At 41.6% G+C, this 26,481-nt stretch overlaps 1 protein-coding gene across 1 annotated transcript in view; it reads right to left on the bottom strand.

Annotated features, from left to right (window-relative positions):
• The window catches only part of T265_06180 (hypothetical protein), a gene marked incomplete at both ends in the record, with an annotated part of 43,135 nt that extends 17,200 nt beyond the window's left edge, over positions 1-25,935 (bottom strand). The window contains 2 exons of the mRNA XM_009171381.1: positions 17,603-17,694; positions 25,901-25,935. Coding sequence (XP_009169645.1) covers positions 17,603-17,694; positions 25,901-25,935 — 127 coding nt within the window. The remainder of the gene's footprint in view (positions 1-17,602; positions 17,695-25,900) is intronic.
• Positions 25,936-26,481: the final 546 nt, after the last annotated feature.

Here is a 26,481-nt window from a genome sequence, read left to right as displayed (position 1 = left end):
ACTAAGTCCCTCCCCCATCCACCTTTATTCTTTTCTTTACAATAAGGCTTTCAAATAAGTCATGGTTGTACGGCAGTGAAGCATTGGTGTTGAACACTGATGTCATGCTGTCGTTGATAATGATGATGTAGTGTGATTTAATCACATTGCTGATCAGCTGCCCGTATACTAACGGTAGTTTTCAAACCTAGATCAGAAAAGAACTCTAGGAGGAGAATTTTCATAGTTTCGTGGAATGCGCACTACTGATGATTCCCAATAAGGCGAAATAGCTGTACAGTGTTTCTCGATTTTTCAACATAGACTATCTTTAATTACAGGCCAAAATCTCTATCGAAAATTCCGAAATTTCTTCTCAATATCAACCTCATGCATTCGAAAAGAGCGAGGCTTCTTAGAATGGGATTAAACATTTTCTAACTAGCTCACCTTAACGAAATCTGTAATTTGAATCACTCATTTCCTCTGTGACTAACAGTAAAAGACAAAACCTCAATTCGCCAAACGCACTCCTAGCTAACTGATGATAGTCAGCGTGAATTTCGTTTGAAATCGTAAGAATCAGGCTTCATTGCAAATATCAACGGACAAAATTTGGATTCGTTGCTCCGGCTAATCTTGTACCCTGCAACCAAAAGCCACTTGAGAAATTTTAAAAACAATTTCTTCAAAAGTATGTCAACGAGGATTGAAATAAAATTGTTGCTGATCAGTCAACCGTTGAACACAAATTAAAATTTTATCGACGTCTGATTACCAGTAGGTGGTTTTCGGATTGGTGGAAAATTAAAACCCCATTTTCCATTCAGTCTTCTGGTGTGATTAGTCTAGGCTAACTAAATCACGCTCATTAGAGCAATGTCCACCCAGCAGGATTTGAACACTACAAACTAGGCACTAGGGATACGCGTGTGTTGGCGATTTTTCACCCAACACTATTCGCTTTGTGCAGACCGAAGCGTGGTTCAAGAAGCTGGTGGCTATCAAACTTTTTCTGCAAGCCCATCAAGTGTCTCTTATTGAATGAAATTAACTGCGCTGCCAGTTATAATTACACACGCCGTTACTTCAAAGACAGTTCAAAGTGCGACGGAGGCTCATCAGACAACATTCTCGTGTTCGAACTGGTTCATTGTAGTTTGCTACCAAACTAATTCCAGAGGTTTGGCGCCTCTCCAATATGAAAAGAAAAGCACGAAACAAGTCGAAAAGGTGCTAATACTTTACCAAATGGACAGAGACTCTTGAATTCTCTATTGTTATGCCATAATACCACCTGTTTGTATCTGTTCCAAAATTTTCTAGTGTTTTAGCATTCCCAACTGGGATGAAAAGGAACTGAACAGGAAACCAGGTTTGAGAGAGTTGTCTCACCAAGCCATGTGACTTCCTCAGTAATTTACAGAAAAGGTCACTACTTCATCAGTACTGATCTATTCTGACTAGCACTAAAGTACTGATTTTCTGAAAAAGCGGGAATTCCTTTCTCTTACGTCCCAATAGGATAGCTTCAGTTGTTTCGAAAGTACTTTTGGCGAATAATCCTTGTCTGAATTCCCTATACTCGATAGATTACGTCGAATAACTGGGCCGGTCTCGTTTGTTGGGCTGTGTCGATAGATTTGAATATTGAAAACGTTTTGCATGTCGATAAAAGCTCGTTCATTTCACGAGATAATGGCGGAGACTTACTTAGTTTGCAGACAATCACACACAAGTGAACTTGTAAACATAGGACACTCCTGGGTAAGACCTACACCATAAGACATAATTAACCAACCAAAGGCACGAATAATAGATGCTTGCTTCGAATATCGTCAAATCCCCCTGCGCCAGTAAGTTGCATCTGCTCAGAGGTAAGCGAGCTCTGAGAAATTAAGCCGCTGAACAAAGCAGCAGTATGAGCCGCCTTCAGGTGGAAAAATGTTCGGTGAAGCCTGAGTGCCACAATACAGACAAGATTAAGACCGCTCAAGCGAAGATAGGTGTTTCGATATCTTTTCTATTGTCCCGAATATAAAAACAGTCAGTCGAAACTGTGGATGGACAAGAATCTGGTAAAATCAATAAATATTTAAGACCGATAAAATCTGTTGGTCAGGCTAGTCACGTGAGACTGATAACTGATTGTCCGGACACGTAACACTCAAGGTCTCTACAATACTTTTGTATATGCAAAGTTATGGGGTCTAAAACTGCGAATGAGATTTTCTTCTGCGATCGGAAGGAAAACTGTTCTTGTTAAACTTCCGGTATCTTGATAGATTGGCCCAGATACAGTTGAAACTTCAGTTGCGCTTCCTTTGTAACCAGGCGAGGTAAAACAAAAAGGTTTATGTCGTGTCGTTTGCCCCTCTGCCACGCGGACGGGATGTACTCAGACCCGGGAGTTGGTCTTCTTGAGCCCACTCATAAATACTCTACAAAATGTTTTCTTGTCCATTGCTTCTAGTTACCATGCGTACGTTAAATACAGATAGATGTTGGGAACAGGCGTCCAGCCAAGTTATCCCGGTTCGCATTTTTTACAAAACTAGTGAGTTAATTGCAATTTTCACACCAAAGCCAGTAATCTTCTACCTATCTCACCGTTAGACCACATGGAAAACTATTTGTTGTTATACCGACTTGCATTCAGTGGCATTGTACGCCGATGAGGAGAATGAACTAAGATATGCTCTGCGCGGTCCCATCCTAGATGAAATCGTTTTACCTAGCGTGGACACAGAAACTTACAGCCCGCCGTAGAACACTGACCGTCTTTTCAAACGATATTTTGATTATTTGTTCATCATCCAGTACTCATATTTCACGATTATCGATAAGTACCGGGCAAGAAAATTCCTGGAGTTCCACTTTTTCGACAGTCAGCATGAAATTCAAAAAGCCTCCATACCTTTTAGGTTTTTTTTCTTGGTGCTATGACTTTTCCAAACGTTCCCCTGGATTCGGTATCCAACTGAGCACTGATGGTCTAATTTGAAATTTATTAATAAAACTGAGGGAGCTCATTTCTAAATCGTACGGGTGTTGGCAAGAGATTCGAATGAATCCTGCTTTTACGGTATCCTTGAACCGAATTCGTTACCCAAAGGCATTCCGAGGTTTAATTTGATACGATATACAAGATATCGAAATATACTCATTAGATAGATCACACTATTCCAAGGTTTGCTGAGAGAAATTTGATATTTCGCTACCGGTTTGGCATTTCTTGATCGAATTTAACCATCACAGACGTTTGGGGGGACATATGACCGGCGAATGTGGGAAAAAGAATCACTTGCAAGTGTGAGGTCCTATTCTCAAAAGGCTTCATGCGTTTATTCGTGAGTATCAGGTTTAATAAATGTAGAACCATCCAGTTTGCCTCTTTTGAAACATACATCTGTATGCCTGAATGCATTCTGATTTGGCATTTACTTAGTGTTTCTTGAAAATGGTTCTAATGCCAACTAAGTTGCTGCCTCTTAGTAGGCCCGCATAAGCGTTCCCATCCTATGAATCGATTAATTCTTTAAAGGTGGTTTCACCACAAACTCTCGTATTGCTTGCCTCAGTCTCACTTGGATGGATTTCAGAACTGTTAAGTTTGTTTTGCAGAATTATTATAAGTTGTTTCTTTTCCATACGAGAATTATTATCCACAACGTAACTGTGGACATCAAGCATTTGTCACAGCTTAGAGAAGAAACATTCTCTTTATGTATTTGTGCTGACTACTGAAAAAGGGAACTTTTGGAGCAGTGAAGGGTCAGGTCTCTAGGGTCTATATGCCAGACACGAAATGGAGACTCAGTGATGAAATGCAGTTTACCTGAGCATTTTCGATAAAAAGTGGCTACACTGTAACAACGTTCACCAAAGTTGTTATCAGCATTTAATTTTCATCTGAAAGCAACAAACCTTCAAGGAAGAGAGGCCGTCGTTGGGACGTCTACCTATGAACAACGTTCTCGTTAGCATGGGTGGTCAAACAGACTTCGGTGGTGGCTCAGTGAGACTCTCAAGGGCAAATTAAATTCCGTGATCTTTGCTTGGTCCATTTAGTATTCCGCAAACTAGACCTGTCGAAATAGACCGTGCTCATGTCAATCAATCAATCAACACTTAGGGACTCACATAAAATCTGTAATGGCCAAATCTCGAGATAAACGCCTAATTAGTGCAAACCACCGGTTCAGTTCAAACGAACCATTCAGTGTAACTAGTCTTAAATTTACGTCCAGCTTGCTGTCACTCGCCTATTCTTAAAAGTCGTGGTGCAACATTTTCATCTGCTTGTCTTAGACGGTCGCATTAGTTACTGTTACGGCTCTTTACCCAAAAAATCGTTTTGAGAGAGCAACATGATCAGACTGAAAAGTAACAGACGGCTGACTATTCCCTCAACTACGTCGCACTGAAAAAGCGTCACAAAACTGGGATTCGCAATTCTCTTCTTTAACTGGAAATGATGAAGTTGGGGAATGATTTTTGACAGCTAACCTCTGCGCCGAGTCGGGGTACAACAATCGCTAATATTCGAGTAGTGCTCTGTCGGAATGTGTAGGCCCGTCTTATTTTAGGGGGTCAAATAATTCAGCGTGCCCCAGCTCCCGGATGACCAAACCTTAGAGAAACTGCAGATGCTATACTCCGCTCAGTCATACAGCAAAAGCCACTCCACAAAGAAATCACTAAATTAGTGAAGCAATTTCGTTCATGGAGTTAGCATCTTAATGTACATCCAGCAAACATTGGTTTAAAGAGACCGAAACAAGAGCCCAAATTCCTCAGTTTGTACGTCGTTAGTGATAGCAAGACGAACGGGAATTCTGACGATCTGTGCTGGACATACAGATTCTACGGTGTACTGCCTTCAAATCCAATCTGTTTTCAGACGAGAGGCCTATGTAGATAGGAAGGTAGGTCCGTATGAGTGTGATCTCTATTAGGATAAAAATCACAAAAATAAGCGTATGGCACACTACCCTCGTCAAAGCAAGCTATTTAAACCGTTGTCTTAATTTTAAAAAAAACCATCAACAGCTGAAATTGGGTACCAATGCTAATAATGAGAAAATGACATCCAGCATTACATCGCGCATCCTTCTTTTAGTTACGACTTATTTAGCCAATCCATAGTAGAAATATACAACAGGTGAAAAGTTTTTGAATTCCCCACAATAACTCTTTTACCGTTTGTTGAGAGAAGTGGTGAGGTTTTTTTTAACATTTTGTTTATTACTAGAATATTCCCATAGTCCAAAAACACAGTGGTGAACGTTTTCCATATCTGATCTTCCGGGTCAATACATATGTAATGTTCGAAAATGGAGGTAAATAGTGAAAAAAAACAGATAATATTGGTTACTAATATAGAAAACGCGGGAACGTGGACAATGGGTTGTCAACTCATCCCATGTGGCATCTAAATGGATGCTTTGAAAAAGTCTAGAATCCCGGTGAGCTAATTGGTCGATCGGTTTGTATCACATGACCAAAGCGAACTCAGAGCTCGTATGGATCATGTTTGAAAGCATTGTACCAGATTTAGCAACAGTACGGTGACCACTTTGGCTATGGTCAAACGATGCTATCAGATCGATACTGCAGTCTACTATTGGGTACTTGGTGGAGAACGTTAAAAGTTATTCGAACTATTCTCGTGACCAGTGTCAATCAGTTGGTACACGATCGAGCATTTGGCTAGACAGTTGTGTCTCATGATATCCAAACAGGAGATGCTCAATTATTCCGTTGGCAGGTTGTCTTGTCGTGCGCTCAACATACTCCGTTGAACAACAACAGGGCAGCGACGAATATACAACCCTAGTCTAGGTGCCTTACCTCGTGCGCTCTACTCCGTTGAACAACAACAGGGCAGCGACGAATATACAACCCTAGTCTAGGTGCCTTACCTTCGTAAGGCATGATATGGAAGTATTACATCCAGAAATCAAGGTTGGATTTCACGGGGTAAAAGCTTGTACAGTTCAGTTAATTGGCACCAGAACAATGCTTAAATATTCTAGCTAAATCATTCGCGAACTAATTCTGCGTCACACCTTTCTTGATTCGCCTGCCAATCGTCGTGACTAAAAATTGTCCCAGTTATAAACCCTAAAAGGCCTTTTTGACTTTACATTAATGAAGTTCATGCTTTTCTGTGTCAACTTAGGATAATGGGCAGTTTGAAACCCTCTTTCATACATTATCGTGTCAATAAAACATTGATCTATCGTAATCTTAAAAATATAAGACTGTCCCACCCCGAAAATGCTAATGCCTTGAAAAATAAAATCAACTTTCGAAAAATGGTTTACACAACGTACTTTTGTCCAAATTTATATAGATCTATGACATCTATTTACTGGAGACAGTTTCTGAAGCTCAAAATCTACAAATCTGTTCACATGTAATCATGCTCCCAAATTTAACGAGATGAAACTGAGAGAGTATCCATTCCCCAAAAAACCCACTTGTGTCAAGTTCCTTAGACAAAACCATCCGCGAGGTTGTTGAAGATTCTTAGACAACCAAAGACCAGTTTTACTCTTCTGATTTGGACTCGTAAAGTAGTCATAGTTCTGAAGTTTTCGTTAAGGGTATGTTCTGCTTGAACCCAGATTGCACGAAAATCAGTAAACACACACGTCTGCGCACCAAGTTTGTTTGTAGTGGAGACTCACATGAATCCCAAAAGAAACTAGCGTTCTTACACTCATGACACTGCACAAAGGTCGCTTCATTTTTCAGTCGGCATTGCGAGTTTCGTGGTTATCGTGGCATATTTTCTCAAAGACACTCTACTATTAGGAGTACTGAATACTCTTCGACAACTTTTGTCCTTCTTGAGGCCCATCAAGCAGCGTGAAGCATGTATGCCTCCGTCGAGTTCTGATGCTCAGTAAAAGTCCGGATAAGCTATTCGCAATCAAAACGGGACTTCTTTTAGAATGGATCAGTATGGCCGATCAAAGACCTATGGCTGATCATTGGGCAACTCTAACCAATTTTAAATCCCAAGACGAGATGAACGTTGAGATGAATACGTCCATTGTGCTCACTCTAAAAAATATCAATGAAACTTTGACAAACAGGTAAATATCAGATCGCTTTCATAAAGTGTTTTGATAACCCATTCTACTGTAAAGCCGAAGCAACAATTGTATTGCCCCAAAAAGTGATCAAAACCTTCACTTTTGATGGAACTGCAAAAGTTCCCTGATGACTGCTGATACCACTTCAACAGACTTATGCAGACGCATGTTTTTGATATTCGTAGCAGGAAATTCGAAAAAACGACATAATTGACCAGCGTGCATAGTTCACACAGAGGATTCGTTTTATATACTGCAGCTGGAGCAAGCTTCTGCTACCATTTTGATTGTTTTGACTCGATTTCAAACAAAATCGCTAGGTTGAATTACCAATTTAAAAAATTCAAATATTCTTGAGATTTTAATATCCTGTTGGCGAACAAGAAGCACTTGACCATGTGAAATTCTTCCGCCGACACACTTTTTCTTAGGGGTTTCTGATTTCGAGAGTACATCTAAGGTCTCATGGAATGGTTTTTTAAAACACGTCGTACTTCGAAAACTTTTTTATGGATACCACGGCAAAGTGGACCACATAATTCAGGACCGCGTTATCCTAATAACTGTGGCAAGCAAGTATGTATTGGTATGTACTGGATTCACCGATTCCCAATTCACTTCAAGATTTATCCACCCTAAAAGAGTTGAAATGTTCTGATACAAGAGAAAGCGTGATTCGGATCGGGCTGTAACAAGTGATTCAAGCGTGCAATAATTCGAGTTGTGTGAGAACGTTGGGGTTGATGGATGGACCAAGTAAGGTAAACAAAACTGAAATATACCAAATATTATTCAACCATGAAGCGCACCTTTGAGCACACGATGAAGTTTGGGCCGTAATCAGGCAAACTCCTCAAGGCATAGTTTACTTCGAAAAATAAACACGAACTTTACACTCAGCAATTGAATGGACGATTTAAAAATTTGGAGTACCCGCTGACTGAATAGTATGAAGTCAGTATTGACGGCATGCAAACCCTACCACCAAGTCTTCGTGTGAGAGCACAAAGCTGTCATATGGTAGTGAGGGAAGTCTTGGAAAAGCAAACAAAAGCATTCCTTGTGCTTTCATAAAATGCGTTCAAAAGACACTCCTTCAAGTTGCGTCTGTTCGAGAAGCGTTGTTCACTACCTTCTCACGGTGAAGATGTTTTCATTAGAGTGAGAGGATGGATGCAAACGCCAGGTCGAACAACTTGGCAGTCTGGAACGATTCGCTAATCCATAACAGTAGAACAAAGTTTCCGGAAAGATAAATCATTTACAATGTACTAAGTGGATGCGTTCGTCTTCAAGGTCCACCATAAAGGAGATACTTTTCTATCGATGTCAGTTTGCAGTTCGCTGTACAATTTCTCGAAAAAGCCAGTTGGCGACAAGGACATTCTTTGCACCATATCCTCTCTTATTCCAAAAAAGTGTCAAATCGGTCAACTCATAATGTACTAACAACTCAGTAACAAGCCATTCGTCATATGCTACCATAGATACAGTGATGACTAGTGCATTATGGCTCTGAACACAAGAACGCCATCTATGTAAGAGCAGCTGGAGTATTCGTCTAACTCAATCACACGAGTTCACTTGTCACACGTTGATCGAACGTAGCCGCGAATGTGGAAGAATTTCTCAAACACCGGTAACTTACCTCAAACTTTTAGTCTAAAATGCAAGTCTCTGATAAAATGCAACTTCCTAAAACTCTTCCACGCAACAAAAATAAAAGGATATTAGCAGAAAAGCTGGGAAAAGGAATGGTTTCGTGAAACAAATCTAAAGAGCTCGCTGCAACAGTTTAAAGCGGATCCTTCTTATTGGAGGTAACATTATCGTGTGTAAAAAGTATCGAGGATCAATTTCATCAGTTGGGTTATTTGAACACCTTAAATCCATTTCAAGTTAATCATTTAATTTGGCTCACTTCAATGAGAAGACCAAATACACGGCGAGTTTCGGGGGAAACCACTCCACGCTTCATTGACTGCGAGCTCCCTCTTTTTCCAGACGTTTGTGCTTGTCCCAAAACGGACAAATCTCTTCGAATTTCACTAAATGCTAGATTGCGTTCAAATGTTTATTCCCACTAAGCATGGATTTAAGTCTGTTCTCGTCTCCGGTAAGCTATAGTGATGTATATCATCGTCTGAGCCATTCTACTTTATGGTCGACACAGACAAAAAAGGAGTAGTTTGTTATCGTTTAAATTGTGTGATACGTTATAAGCAGTTCATAAGTGTAGGTCTTGTTATATAAACATATAATACCAGTAATTCACAAATTGTTTGCTCTCAACTGCACCCTCATGAGGAAACCTCAGTATGATATAAAATAAAAACTCCATACAACGGAGTTCCACCGTTTTACCTAACGGCCAAGCTCAAGAAGATAGTAATAATATATGTTCCTGTCAAAAACCCGTAGACGACCAGTAACATTCACTAGCTCCGCCACCATGCTTGCCTTAGTATTTCTACTTCGGCAGGCAGGTGAAGGCCTGGATTAATATCATCAGGTCAGACCTGGAGTAACTGGGTCACAACGTAGGATAAACCGGTAGTAGCTGGGATCTTAGTCGCACGAACAATGGTTCCAGTCAGTCGCCTCGGGCGGCGAAAGTAGGGGACAGCTGTGAAATGGGCAAATTTTGTCACAGCGGCGGTCGTTCTAAAGTAATACGTAGGTAGCCAACCATTCCTTTAGATCATATTTCCTTATGCCTGATAGTTATGAGTTACAAGCTACATGGTACTACCGATTCTACTACGAAAAGTCACGACAATCCACTCCTGAACCTCGAGTTTTCACACTTTGTCAAATGGCGTAAAACCACAAACAGGGTCAAAATTAACAAACACGTCTGTGTGACTAAAAAATCAGTTTATATTTGCCACATTTAAAACTTTTTGTGGAAATCGCGTAGAGAATTTCAACTTTTTCTTAGCTGGAATCTGAGCGACGAGGCAGAGGAATGCTTTGTGACTACGTTTGTGATGATGTCATCCCTTAAAGACCCTTAACAACAAATAGGCGTTTTATCACGATTTACTAGGAAGAACAACGTTGCTTGTCTATCAATGTAGTCCGACGATGATTGTATCAAGTTCGTAAGGCAGTTTAATCCCTACATAGGTCACGATCTGATAGGTAACCAAGCAAATCACACCAGGGAAGAAGTGACGGGCAAGGCACCCAAACAACATTTCACGAAATAGTTTGAAGAAACTTTCTAATTCGTTACCATTGTCGACCTCTGAAAGCCTTTAAGTCAAATTTAGTCAAGTTCTCATCTTGTGGCTGCAATTATACGCCCAAATGCAGTTGTCAAATCAACGAAATTAATCCCTGCCTTTTCTACAATATGTCAAAGATCATCTGTCTTGGTTCCGTAGTTTCTCCTGATTCAGTTTCCGTTTCAACGTAAACTGTCATCATTCTACATAAGACGGATATAGATATGCCTGTACATTTCAAACTTGAGTCGGGTTTTGAAAGAGTCCTAACCTCAGTACATGCTGCTTTGAGGATAAAACGTGAACATTCTAGAGAGGTCTGTCAAAGCTTATGATGGAAAACCTTTCAAATCCGGGCAAACAGTGATTGTGACAGGTAGTTGGAACTAAGATTCATCCTTTAAAAACTCTCCGATAAACAGCTTATGTTTCCAATATCATTTAGTTTTGATGGCAGTATCGTGCAACCTCTGCTGGAGAGCCGATAAGCACCGTACAGCTGTTTCATTCTTTTTGGGAATCATGAGTAATGCGCACTCCAAGAAACTCCGCGATCTCCCGGATGTTAGTTTAGACACTTTGTCACCTCAACCGTCTGATCAACTGCGTGAACAGGATATAGCGTTACTCATCCTCCAGTCGCGGGATCCATATCACGTGGTTACTTATGGACTGGCTCTTTGAATGACGACTTCCCATACGGAAGTTTCACTCATCTTCCTTCAAACCAATTTTAGACTGTTGGTGGCGTAAGTAAATATTTGAATTTTTGGTTGTTTATGTTTACTTACCTTTTACTGTTTTCAACGTCTTTTCACGACACCATTGGTTACATTCTGAGGTACGTGGTAATAATATTGACTAGTTCAAAGTGTTCTTGAATTAACCCAAATCCAAAATCAATATTTTGGCTAGCTGTCTTCCAGTGCCCTACATTGTAATCAGGACTAGATGTTTCTTAGTCCTGATTTGGCGTTTTATTTCCCATTCACATTGTTGACTGGTGCATTTTTGTCAATAGAGAATGTCCTGGACAATATATTCGTTAATTCAGCTGGACAGATGCTCAACTAAATATATAACCACCATAATTCTATTCACCCTGGCAACATTCACCCTCTAGTGATTTCCAACTCAGTTTAAATAAAATGATTAAAGTGATTAAACAACTCCTGCTGATGGCATAGCATACGTTTGTCCCGTCAAATGACACTCTGAGCACTAAAAAATTATCTTTTCTCAACCAGATTTTATTTGATTGTGTACAAGCCAATCCGTTACAAAAACACATGAACTTGTTGTTACGTCTTGTGAACCTCCGTGACCCATTGAGCTATACTAAGAGTGTCCGTAGACACACATTCTCTCACACAAGGACGGTCACTGTTCTGACCAACGCAGAATCCTGGCAGTCCAGGTTGGGGTTGGAACTGGTGTGGTGACAATTTCTGTAAAAGTACTAACGCACGTAAACTTCTCGCGAACAGCGCTACTTTGCTGTCAGGCTTTTGAGTTAAAGTCTTTGGTTGAGGACACTCGTTCTTCTATCCAGAACTGGGTGCCCTGGCAGTACTCCTTCACCATTATCGTCATCATCGTCATCATCATCATCGACAGCATGACACCACGTTATTTTGCTGCCGTAAAACCATGATTTATTTGAAAGCCTTATCATGCAAAAAAGAATAAAGTGGAAGGGACTTATTGCTGGCTTACTACAATCATTTCGAGTTGCATACACTTCCAGACATTCATTCAGTCAATCTGAATAGAAACTGACAACAAGATCGCCACTGACATCGGTTGGAAGCCATATCTCCAACCATTCGCAGTGAGGATGACGCGGTCTCATTCCTGGAAGGCGAGTAGCACCGATAGCCAGGTCAAGGGTTGGCCACCTCTGTGCTTCCGTTAGTATGGAGTGGGCACGGAAAACAACACTCTTCGGCATGTGCAATGCATGGCCTAATCAACGCAGGTTCTGGTGCTGGACATATTCTTCAATGGAAGTACCTGTTGCACAGTCGAAAACTAATTTTCTAATTGCCTCGTTATGGATTCCCCAACACCTACCTTTTACCTTTATGATTTTCCGGTCATTTTCTTAATGAGTTGTTGATCTGTTAAGAAATTGGTAGCTCGAGTGTGTTTACCAGTGGTTAGCCAGATGGTTGTCGACCTGTTCGTCGAGCTTGACCATTAGCTTGCAGACGTTTAATTCCCCTTTCGAAGAGACGTTGCCGGTGAGCAATTGAGTGGGTAAATTCCTCCCAAAATGCCTGCGGTACATAGTTTTCTAAGTGTATCTTTTTTCCTCTCACGTGCGGGTATTACGTTTCGAGTAAATTTATTGGCTCGTTCGTGATTTGAGCTGCTCTGTGGTTCGAATATCCCGTGTTCCATTGGTCTGTTGGATAGCACCTTTGGAGTTTTTAGGTCCGTTTTTCATTGGTCCCTTCCTTATTTGAGTTGTGTTTCTTGTTACTCATCTCCGAGCTTATCTGAATGTTATGATGTTTTCTGCTTTTTTCAGGTGCTTTCTTTTGATCTGATTGGTGCGCTCTTAATTTGTATTTCAATGTCTCCGTGATTTTGATGTGCCTTTGGTTCTTCCCCGTTTGATGTAGTTTTTTGTCCTCTATGTTGGCCAATTTTGTTTCCAATAGATGGTCAGTTTGATACCTCCTTTTTTGAGTCCTTCGTTATCCTTCTTCGACTTCTTTGGTCAATTTTAGTCGAGGACTGGGGGTTAACACCATATATTTTTATGTTTTGGTTTGCCTATATATCTGATTTTACTTACAGTGGTCTATAGACTCGGTCAATCTGAATGTGTTTGTTGATAGCTTTTCCAGTGGAATATCACGCTTTCAGGAATTCATGTTCTCTCTTTGTTCTTGCTTGAACCAATATGTGAACGGTGCTTCAGTTGAATTTATGTCCATCTTGATCTTCGTGCACGGAGACATGGGAAAACTAGTCGTGACTTTTGGATGCAAGCTTGTGTTCATGTATGCTAATAGAGTGCTTCCTCCCTGTTTGTTCCACATAGTGTTTGTCACAACCTCAGCACCCTATATATCTGATTTTACTTACAGTGGTCTATAGACTCGGTCAATCTGAATGTGTTTGTTGATAGCTTTTCCAGTGGAATATCACGCTTTCAGGAATTCATGTTCTCTCTTTGTTCTTGCTTGAACCAATATTGTGAACGGTCTTCAGTTGAATTTATGTCCATCTTGATCTTCGTGCACGGAGACATGGGAAAACTAGTCGTGACTTTTGGATGCAAGCTTGTGTTCATGTATGCTAATAGAGTGCTTCCTCCCTGTTTGTTCCACATAGTGTTTGTCACAACCTCAGCACTGAACCTTCTTTCCGAAGTTGGTCTTTAGTCATCCCGTTGGGTTTTACAGTTCTATCCGTAGGGTTCCTCGCAGACTTGTGTGCCACGGTTGTATTATACTGTCGTAACAACCGTGCAGTCATTTCTGCAAAGTCTTTGGCTCATGGAAATATAGTCCTTTGCCTTCTCTTTGAGTTGTTGAGCTCAGCATGGTTAATTTGCTTTCGACATTTGGTTCCTGGGAAACTGTCCTTGGGCAGGACAGAATGTAATGAGGCTGGCGCCAACGACGCTAACAAGTGTGCAAAAGGTGATGGTGTTATTTTCTTCTTGACTCATATCCTTACTTTTCTTTCAAAAGAGGTTGAATGGTCCAATCTAAAATCGCACCACTCCTATCCCCTTGAGCCACATTCGGAGATACATACATTGTTCATTTCAGAAGTTTCGTTTGCCCCAAACAAAGAATGTAAAGTGATAACAATCCCTTGGCAATCATAGAATTTAGCATAGTATTTAAGTGTTTAGGTCAGTAAATTCCTCACTCATTTTTGAGAAAATCTTCCAAAACAGCTTAGAGGATACTCAGCTAACTTCAAGCCAGTTAGATAAGTTATCCGAACGCACTTGGCACTTCAATTGCAAAATTTAGCTGGCATTTCGAAACAAGTAGAGGTTCTTTTGGAGTGTGTGGGAAACTTTCTGTTTATGGGTGCAAACTACTAACCTGTTGTAATCTTTCAGTATAAGTTGAGTGATGTTTAGGTCAAAACTATTGATTTTTCAATTCAGATATGTGTCCGTATTCACGTTGTAGGGCTCGAATGAATTTGAAGTCAGAAGCAAGTGTCTCGGCCTTCTAGTTACAATCAAAATTTTCACACTCATACGCAGTCAATAATCACACACTTAATGCAATAAACAGCTGTTCCCCTCTTACTGGATTTATATTGTAGGGATCCAAATAGAAACCAAATAAGAGATCTAGACGACCGATGATCCACGGTTCCCTAGCAAGGGAGTAAAAAAGTTGAAAAGTGACCCAAAGTTGTATTCCTACTCAAGACAATGTGGTTGTCTGGTTCCCAAGCGGAAAGATTGCAGATGACGTGATCGAAGCGGCTATGTAAATCATAGTAACCAGTATTCAAGCTATCCCGAGTAACGACATGTCCGAATACCAAATTCATTCAGACGGGACCACCCACTTTGACGATGCTGCTTAAGTTGCGTAGCTCGAGTGTATTGCCTAGCTGTTAGTCTGTCCGCTGTGCTTGTCAGTTGGATTGCGTCATCATTGCACTGATGTTATTACCTGGACTGGTGATGGAACGTTTGCAATACAACTGCCAGGCTTAGCAAACAGACCTACAACAAACCACTCGCTTTGTCGGGTTTATAAGTTTATTATACTGAGGTGAATTTGAGCTAGTTGGCACAGATCGCTTTATTTCTAAGTCAAGTCTCCGGCCAAAATTGAGGATTTTGCATTTCACCCTAGGAACCGAATTTGCCACTATCAACGCTATATATCAACAGGATTCTTAGGTTCTTGACTTCACACGTTGTTGGATAACTCGACAAACTCCACGGTCAACCCCAGACACAAACATGGGTGCGCAGACTCAGACTAGCAAATTATCGCCTTTCTCGCTTGTCATTAAAAGTATTTGATCGCCGTTCAGTCTCTTCATCCTAGTCCAAGCAGCAGTATTTGAAACGATCTGTTGATCGCTGTTCAGTCTCTTCATCCTAGTCCAAGCAGCTATGCAGCAGAACTTTACGCAGAATACCGACTCAGAGAAGCTCTGTTGTTTAGAAAAGGTATCCTTCGAAAAATTCCAGATCATCGGGTGTTCTCAACTGGGTGAGGATTTTCCGGAGAACGGTGGCACATTCATTTGCACAAAAGTAGGGAGTAACCATCCGCATATAGCATGAAACCACATGGAAGCCCACAAAGAAACGTTCAAGCTTCGCGGCAGGAGGATCAAAAGTTTACCTACAAGTGTGAGAACACTGACCCCTTACACCTTTGGCATTCGGACGATTTTCAATGAGATTCATGACGCAAAATAGTGAACAGGTGGTTCATCAAATCACTCACAAACTGGGTATGGACAGTAGGTCACGAAAGTTTGCATCCATACTACGCGCCATCGGGGCTCATATAGAACAGTATTAAAAATATGCCGCGACATCTTCATACGGTTAAATAAAACTATTTTATAGATTAGTGTGTTCATTCCTTTTGTTGCCCAACATCTGTGTACGTCTCGACATCTCGAGTTCGCTCAGGATAAAGGCTGTTCATCAGGACAGATTCGTTGTGGATGAATGTGGAATTTATAAAATTCACGTCGAAATCGCACTCATTCGAACATTTTACCTCTGTTACTACTGTTCTGGTGAGTACACACGATAGACGCAATTTTCGCTTTTATTGAAGCTCATCAGCTATGCACATGTCGTTAGTTATGCCAAGATTTGAACTCCGGACATCGGACATGTGGCACCACTATTTCACCAGAGTACGCCGGACACATCTGATGCATGACTGGTGGACTCTATCGAGAGTGGAACTTGGATCCATTGCTTCTTCGCTCTAGCATAAACTCATCAAAACAATGGCGTCAGGAGAGGAGAACTGTTCGGACGAGAGTGGTATTAACGCGGATCTCACAAATCCCACAATCACCTACAGTTAATCACAAATTATTCAGTTGGTTTCAAGCGACCGTCACGCTCACTGACGGGAAAGCCCTGACAGGTGGGCCAATTGACTGGTACTTACTGAATCACGGTTCGATGCACCCGGTAAACCAATCATGTCGTTCGAGCTGAACACCTTCACTTGTTCAAACGTGGTCATTTAGGTACGTTCTTCCTGCGTCCAGAGTGTACTGGTGGAGCAGTGGTAACATGCTTACCTCATATGTCAGATATACGGAAAACCCGGACAAGTATATGCACTATTGATGAGCTCCAACGGGGGCAACTGAAGGACAGATATCCTAAGAAGACATCCCATCAGTTTGAATGGATCTTCTGATTTTTTGAATCATCAGACTGTGTAACTAGGTCAACAGGTGGTTGATGTATCAATGCCCCACATGAACCTAGATACAAATCTCACTTGAATGAATCAAACCCGCCAACGTATCACACGAGTTCTCTTACATTTCGGGTCAACAAAATAATCAATAAACAGACTCCACGATACTTGAGACACTAAGTCCAGTATGTTACAATAATGAAAAAGTACCGAAATACGGATAGGTCACATGCTCCTATTGGTAGTTAGTTTGCAACCGCCTCGTTACCATCGGAATGACATCCTCAGTCCGCGCATTGGTACTGTTACTTAGGTTGATACCGAAACGTCTGAAAGCTAATTACCAAGTACCGCGAACATACCGACCGTCACATGGTCAATCACCAAGGTGAGAATGTCTGCTGGATGTTTTATCAGCAGTGGACACCACCCAGGTGTGTTACAGATATCACTCGCCTACCCATTTAACGTTTGAAAAATACCATTCTTTTTGTTCCACATGCTCGATTTACATGTTTTCGAAAATTTATTCATATACGGTGAAAATTACTAAGGGTAACAATTAGGTACGTCCCTAAAAAAAATCAGGTTTGGTTTAGCTTGACTTGCAAGACGAAGAAGTGGGTAGCCGAACTTTTGGCGAATCTACTTCTGGGTAGGCTTCTTGGTCGTAGAAGCACCTAACTGCGAGCGGTAGAGGCACCAGTGGGGAACTCCGTCCAACATATAACTAATTGAAGCCCCGGAATCCACACATACGAGGTCCGCCTACGACCTATTCTGGCTATGAAAGACTTCTTGGTTTTTATTCTGCTACCGAGCTTGGAAGTCGCATCGCAAGTGTCTCATCAACCGAGGCGATATCGTCAGTGCCAGGATGAGTCACCTTGGTTCATGTTGACATCAGCTCGGTGTGGATTTCGTTGGGTGGTGTCACATCGACTGGGGACAAAACGTTTGAAATCCAACTGCTGAGCTCTGAGAACAAACCAACAACCAAACAGCGTACCCGAGCAATCTATATTCCGCAACATATGCGTTACGCCACCTACCAAAATTTTGCAGCAGCAATGTGATTAACCCACACGTAAAGAACTTATGGCATCGCTGATCTTTCAATCACGAAAACCACATCACATGGTCACCTATTGACTGGATTCTCAGGTAAAGTCTTCTCAAATGGAAGACTCGATCATCTTATCAATCACTCAAAGAGTTGGTTAGAGGAGGAGTAATTTCATAAGTTGAGTGCAACTTCCATCTGAGAATCGTTACTCAATGAGTCAGTCGAATATGACCACGTGACACAGTTTCCATGATTGAGTGACGAAACGACGCTAAGCATCTAAATGCGAGTTAATCACAGTAGCGATCAGCCACTCGAGGCTGAGCGCTTAAGTGTTCAACCACTGTTAGGTATGTCGCGGTTTTCGAATTCTGTTCCGTGAGGTGGGCAGTGCGAATGCTGCCCAATAAGGATGTAATACTTGTGCCTTCTTGGCTCTTCAGTATAGATTGGCTACACTTATATTACGGAATCTCACTTGGAAACTTAAAATTGTTGACCACCGGCGCGACTATGTTGGTGCAATAACAACCGATCATGCATGCCAAAAAGTCCCTGACACAAGCTATCGGTATGTTATGACTCTGACTGTATCGCTCAGATTAGATTATATGGAGGTCAGATATCGGACAGTCCGTTGGTGGACATACTAACCGCAATGGATAAGTTTACTGACGTCAATCACGACCAAAATCTGATGAGTGTTGTGGATTAATTTGCTTGCGCATGTACAAATAGAAAGTTAGCAGTATGAAAACAATTTCGCACAACATCCGAGGAAAAGGGATGTCTACCATTTGGAATCTGTCGCCCTAAACTTCTTGGTAGGCATACTAACATGTCAGCTTTAGCCTAGAAATGAGGATTCACTCGAAAACCTTACTGCCCAGATGGGTCACACATGATCGCGCTAAAATGATCTCTCATCAAACCACTGGCCTCAACCAAATCAGTGCAAATTCGATTTCGAGACAGAAAATGTTCGAATGGGGAAATAGATACCCTTTGGGTAAGACTGAATGAGCAGACAGATAGGCTAGTCTTCTTCCAAATTCACCCGTGATTTCTGAATCAGGGGCATTTACTCGCTGATCAAATGTTCGTAACAGACATTTGTGAAACAATTTAAAAGGTTAGAAGAATCACCCCATCATTATTTGAGCCAGACAGGCAAAATAAGCTTCGTTTACTACTGGTATTTGTCAACGAAATTATAAAAAATTTGAAAACGAAGCGACCTGTTGTACAGGGCTTTGACAATTGATGGGACATGAACAAACGAATGTGCTTATTGTTTTGCCTTAACGGACAGCTTTGCGGTTGAAGAACAATATTCACCCCATAAAGAAAACTACACCCAACGTTGCTGAAAACTCTTCGACAGCCCACGACCGGTTTCGCCCTTCTTGGGGCTCATCAGGTAGGTGCAGTCCCCGAGTTTCCGTCAACCTTATGATCTGCTTGAACCCAAATTGCACTGTTTTCGAGAAATAAACTCCTTTGCAAATCAATTTGGTTTTCAGGAGAAACTCAACTGAATCTCTCGTTTATGATATTCTACAACTGAAAGTGTTGCACACAGGCCGCCTCATGTTTCAGTTGGCACGATATTCGAGATATTGCGGTATATTTTCATAAAGGTGACAAGCGTAACAGTCTCCTGCCACTAACAAGTAAGTGGAGTCAATACTGCCTATACTTCTTTTGCAAAGTTTCTGCTCAGTCCACACAGAAGAAGGAAAAGCTCTGGAGTCGACTTTTGCTGTGCAAGGCTGATAAGCTCTAATAAGAGGGAAATTCGAATCCAGTGTCCAACCCAACCCCTCCAGAACAACCGCGCCAGGACAAGTAAAGAATCATTCAAACAGTGTCTATGTTAGTTTACCGGGTTTAGATCCGCAATGGCTGAAATATTAAGGTGTACGGACGCGTCCACGCCGAAATGTACAAGTGTGAAGAACGATGCATCGCGAAGGTCACTACCCGATCTCACACGATTTGGACAGCAAGTGCATAAGTGAAGCTCAGCAAACAAGGCTTGGAAACAAGCGACCAGTAGAGAAGGTATGAAAATGGCGAAGACGGGAAAGCCGTCTTTGGCTCGTTACAGCACTGGCAGACTGGGTATTTACGATGGTGATTTCATCAGAACAAATGCAGTCTCTGCTCAAACAGCAGTCTGAGCGATTCCTGAATTCCAGTTTGATTTGATGTTGCATTATTTCGATTGATGGTTCAGCCAATATGAAGATCTTCCCAGATCTTGGAAACAAAGGTTCCTGGAAAGCAAGACAACTACTCGGGAAAATCCTTCTTCTTGAACATGAACACTGTAAGAACTACAATCTTCCCAGGAGACCAAAGTTACTTCCAATAATTGAAGAACAGTCTTCAATAGCATTGTATGAATTTAGGCAAAAATGCTGGTATAAACTGGGCAGCAAAAGCAGGCAGGCAGGCAGGCAAAGCCAGCAAAGAACTGAACGGTTAAAACTCCGAAGTATGACACAGGATGAATGCAAATGTCTTATAATTTTATGCGGTTTGCGGAGGCAGAAATGACAGAAAGAACCCTCGACAAGACTGGGTAGGATTCGAATGTCACGTAGCAAAACATTACAGCTGAAATCCAGTGCCTGGTAAATTTGAAGCATGATGCGGTCATGATAAAAGAGAATGATCCCGGTAGGGTTGTTCACATACGGATGTAGAATGAAATTACAAACACTTTATTACAACCAACTTTCTTCAGGAGTGAAGACTGCTCCTAATAGTTTTTGACAGCTCATGGACACATTGTTGACTGATAGAACAGGATCATCACGAAGATACTGAACCTTATCATGGTTTGACGTCTTGTGCGCGTCCGTGACCCATTGAGCCATACTGGGGGTGTCCGTGTGACACTCACAGTCTTTCATATCAGGTTGGTCACTGGCTAGAGGTCGGACCAACACAGCCGCCCGGCCCTCCGGTTTCTGTAAAAATGCTAATACACTTTAATTTCCCGCAAACACCGCTAGTTTGTGGTCAGGCTTTTGAGTAGAAAGCTTCGGCTGAGGACCATTGTTTTCCGACAGCGAGCTTCATGGCCTTACTCAGTCTTCAAGCAATGTTTTCCCCCGTTCACCCGTACTTGTGGAAGCAAGTTGTGAGATTCAAACCCAAGGAACACGTCAGTCTTACAGCTTGTAGAAGAAGTTATCGGAGTAATTCTCTTTCACAGCTCAGTGTGATTTTTCGGATATCCTTAACTGGTTCATGCCCACTGACTAACGCAATGCAACTTGTGATTTATGCACTAGCTTGATCGCCACACAGCAGCTGTGTTGCTCTCTGGTGAAGCTTTTTCCCGATTCCAAGACACTGGAGCAGGGACAGCAGTCAGTTAGGCGCTTATTCCTCGTCTTTGTAAACAGGCCTTATCGACAAATCTGTAACGTTACACTCTTGTTTTGACCATATCACATCAAATCCTATTCAGTTGTACGCACATGAAGAGTTGTTATCTATGCAGGGTTCATAACAATTAAGAAAGCTTTGAGACCATACCGAAATGCTACCAATCCTTGGGATGTCCTTCATGGCTACTGTGATGCAGGACTTCTTGAACAACAGACCAGAAGAATCTCCCTTATTTGAAAAAGTTTTCCCAATATTTCGCTCCAATACTCAACATAAAGTTGGTACAATAATTCCTCATCAAATGCAAAACCAAAGTAGGCTAATCACTTGTTATGCAGACACATGTTTCATGTCATAGAATAAGGAGATTCGTTCGTGTTTCTCTGTGAGTTGGTTTCAGACTGATACGGAAGCATTTCTGTGCAAATGTGAGTCCACAAAATCAAAGTAGATTGGACGGGAAAATGAAATAATGGAAAACTCAACAAAATCTTAGATTACACAAAGTCAACATTCCTGTCTGAAATTTTACGACTATTTCCCACGAGGGCAAGTTATCTTGTTTTCCATGTTTCCGCTGAAATCGGACATAAATCGGCTACAAGTTGTGATGTAACGACTTGTCTCTGTGTGTGCGTGCAAATTTTGGAACATTTCTGTCATGGATTTTTGTCCTCCACCTCAGCGTTTACAGAACACGGTCTGACAGTGATATCCATCAGGAGATCTAACGGTTTCGAAGAAATCAAAAAAAACCCTCACCTAGAGAAACAAGAACTTCTCCGTCCAAATAGAATGTGGAATGTGCTACGTCCACTGATGTTGTCAGTACGACTCAACAGTTCACAGAAATGGAGAGGAAGTTGGATTGCAAATAAGTCGATTATCCCGTGACATGAAATTCAACTAAACCAAATACAGAAAGAACTAATATTCCGACAGGATGCCACTGAGAGCTTGAAAAGTAGAAACAAGATTTTAGTATATAAGGCAGATTGTTAGCAAGATGTATTTGTTCATTTGGAAGGATGGAACAGAAACGTTTTTGTGAACGACTCTGGATAAAAGAGTTCATTAATGTGGTTCGGCAGGAAGTTGGGAAACTGCCATGGGACGTAGCATCCGTAACACTAGCTAATTCATTGACTTCCCAATTCAATCAGCAGTGGATTTCTTTCTTAGTATGCCTATAACACAATGAGCGATTTGAATTTTGGCTGTGAACTGTGGATCTACGGTCCAGTTTTTATCTGATCGAATATACCATTTGCCAACACTAGCAACAGGGGCTGTTAAATCATACGATTGACGTTTAATAGTATTCAGGTCAACTCAAACCATGTTTTTCATTTGAACTTTGAACCCAATCAACCCAGGAAGGGTGAATCTGTTAGGTCAAAAATGCAATGGCAAAATTCGTCATCCTAGTTCACTCTATTCCAAAAAAAATTCTGAAAATGCATTGGAGATAACTGCTGAAAGTGAAAAACCAGTAGTGAGCGTTCGACCGAAAATTTTATGGTTGTACAAATCAGCTAATTGGTAGTGACCCCCGAATAGCAGCAATGTCTGACAAATTCGTATGGAATTGTAAGGGGACATTCTTTTTATATGGTACTTGATTATTTTCGGTGAGCAACCATTCTCCCCTACGTACTATCAGAGTTGGGATTTCTACTAGATTTATCGAGGATCAGAAAAAACGCTTATTAGTTACTTTAACCGTGAACTATACACGGGGTGTATGAACAAGGTCATCTTTATACGACATATACACTCATTTGCAAATCGATTAGGTCTTCAAGGGAAAACCGCCTGAATTCCCGCTGAATCACTCACTTGTGATATTCTTGAATTGCGTGTGATGCACAAAGGTCGCCTCGTATTTCCGTTGTCACTGGCATATTCGAGATATACAAATATATTTTCACGGGGAACACTACTCATAAGGTTGCTGAAAGTTCTTCGACAGCCCATAACTGTTTTCGCATTTCCTATTCGGACCTGAACATTGTCAACTACACCTTCGGTTTGGAATAAAGAGATTGTGTACATCAACTGGTCGGCACATTGGAAGACTGATCAGAAAATCTGAAAATGCTGGCGAATATCAGGTGCTGATCAAAAACTCGGCGATATTGTAACAGGCATTCAAAACCTTGGTGTTCACATAGCGGCTGACGAAAACTTCATCAAGCTGCAATACGCAGATGACACTGTTCTCGTCTTGGAACATAAAAGAAGGCGCAGGTGTTTTTGGATGAACTGTTCAAAGTCTTTGTCATGCGCCCTGCGCCCACGAACTGTGAGGTCATACTCCCGGATATATAGTCACTGAATATGTAACTTTAAACCATGGAAAGGCGCCCAAAAGTGTACAGCATCTTACCTATATCGGAACTTGCATTAGTTTTGATTGTGGTTTTAAAGCTGGGATCAATTCAAGTCTCCCGCGTTTGCCAATTTGGTACACCTATGGCGGCAAACCCGTATATCTCTGAAACTTAAAGAACGTGGGTATCAGTCTGTAGTACAGGCTGCTTTGTTTTGTGGCCGTAAGACGTGGTCTCTGTGAGCAATGAAACTGAAACACGTTCAAATCTTCGACAGTCGTTGTCTCAGAACCATTATGGTTGTACGGCAGCTGAGCGTAAACGATGATGGTGATGATAATCTTGGCGGAACATACACTAGACGTAGGACAGAGAACAGACCTGGAAATTTCGGAGCCTTAAGGAAGGAACTACAGTTAGCATCACAGTGGCTGACGGTCTAGGCGGTTCAAACCACCGCAGTATGAATAGAACATAGGGCATAGAGCTGGCGAGTGTACAAAGGACGGTCCTAGATAAGCCGAATTGACACGTGGCTGTGTACAGTTGTCAACGGCCGAAATTCTCAAAAACCTTCCCCTTTAAGCGGCTGCTTTGGTGCTACTCACCCATACAGACCAACTAAAAGTGTATGTGATACCCAAGAGAAAACTTCATATGAAATAGACCGGAACGTCTAGATCCCAGTCGCGGCACAAATTCATGTAACCTTCCCCTTTGGAAAACCTGACTTGGGAGCAAACCAAATCTTAAAAAAAGCTACCATTGAATGCTAGTAAGGAAGGATTCTGGCGATTAATTCTGCCTTAAAACTTGGAGGAACTCATAACCTCGTAACCTGGTCCGACAAAGCTTTTGTGTTCAAAACGAGACGTTGCGCAGCAGTTCATTTCCTGACGGTTTCTGAAACTAAACCGGACATTATTTTCAAACCTTTTCCAATTGACTTAACCAGATATTAATTTATCCTAGTAGTCGCATAATCGCTATCACCAATTTTATCAAAGAGGTTTGATGGGGTTTGAGTATGTGATAACGTCATCACTTCCCTGACAAGGGCAGGTTGTCATCATAACAAAGTTGGGTTTCGCCTAGCTATCTACCCATCTGCCTATCGACCATTCATTCCCACGATCGGGCTTAACATCAACCGCGTCAATCGGTCCCACATACACGTCTGCACCAACCAGTACTAATAGTGGTTGCGTGTCTCGGCGAGCACTTTGAAACCCACTCCGATTGGGCGAGTGTTAGCAAATTCACTGACCATCCCTAAAAATTACGGGATAACACTGGGGAGGTTTTTTTTACAGTTGTCGTATCCCCCGATTCGCTATCACCATTCACGCCGACGGAGGAAACTTTCTACCCTCTACGGTTTTAGGAGACCTGACTTACACATTGAGATGAAAGCGTAAACAGTGAAAATGAGTGCTCGCAAATGTGTCTGTGATAATCGTGCAGCTTGAATCATTTTGACCACGAAGAAAGAGAACAAAGAGTTCGCGAATTACATTCATTTACAAACTAATCTGGTCTCAAAGAGAGACTCTTCTGAATCTGTCACTTGTGGTACTCTTCAACCGGATGTGGCGCACAAAGTCTGCTTCATAGTTCAGCTGGTGTTGAGATGTTGCAGTATATTTTCACGAGGAAAACTACTTACGAGAGTTTTTAAGCAACCTTATGAACATCTCATTGCACTTACTTTAACGCTTCTTACGTAACGATACCTTTAGCCTTCTGTATCCCTGTGTTGATAGTTACCTATATTGCTAAGCGCTTTGTTCTGTTTGTTGCGCGTTCCATTAATGAACGGCAATCATGCTTGCCTTCGTAACACTAGACGTCTTATCCGACCAATACATGGATAATGAAGCATGCTAACTGAGGATGACACCTGATGCGAGTAGCAGCTTGAGTGACGGGACAATAAACGAACGCGCGTTGCGTTATCGTAACCATCGCAATAGAAGCCAGATGAAATGGCGCCTTTTTTAATGATTGCATGTGATGTGCTGAATAGTTGCCAAGCCGTCCAGTACGTAGGAACGTCAAAGGCTGTAATAGGCCTGCTTGAATTATATGCTCATGACGGTAACGGCTGGGGTAAATCTCAGCTCTAGTGCACGTCAGTAAAACCCTATTATCAGGACACTGAAACAGCTTCACAGCTCAATAGTGGAATGATTGGATAAACTCTACTGTTCGAGACCAACGCGGTCAAATTTAGCCCTATGTACTGGTCGGAGTGGGGATTGCTCCGCTGAAAACACTAAGTTCTGTATATCACGTCGAGCCGTCTGCAAAATACAGAATCGATGGATTTACGTGGTATCGCGTTGACATAAACAAGCAATGGATCGATCACATCACTTACGATAACCCAAGGGTGATTTTCTCCAATTCCGCCATAGAAAGAAGTGAGTTAATTGGGGCACAAGATTACCAAAGATCTGAGGATGATAAAAATTTACCAGGAATCCCTTTGTTCTTTTGATTTATACGAACTGACGTATTGACTTCAATCGACCATTTGTACTTGCTACATTGAATACACTCAACATAGAAAAAATGTTACACCATATCAGTAAGCCAGCAATCATACTGCGAATACTAACTTAGCCGAATGGGAACCGACAATCTCCCGGCTAGTAGTTTTAACCATTCGGCCTTGTGAGATGCGCATTACATAGTGCTTTTCCAACACAAATTGGTTTCACTTACAGGATGAAATCTCCATCAAGGTCCGTGTTGTCTACATTTGTTCGGTTACATCCGACAAGACGTTTATCTTTTTCGAACCAGTATTAGTTACTATGGCACATATCCTAAGTATCCTAAAGCAAATTTCGCAAGAATTCGACGCGATCAGACATATTACTAGTATGAGGGTGGTGTGATAAACCCCCTGTAGTAATGTCAACTGATCACATCTAAGCAGATCCATGCTGATCCGCA

Source organism: Opisthorchis viverrini (genome assembly GCF_000715545.1).
Source record: "Opisthorchis viverrini unplaced genomic scaffold opera_v5_124, whole genome shotgun sequence".
NCBI lineage: Eukaryota > Metazoa > Platyhelminthes > Trematoda > Opisthorchiida > Opisthorchiidae > Opisthorchis > Opisthorchis viverrini.
This window is presented reverse-complemented; position numbering and strand designations above follow the sequence as displayed.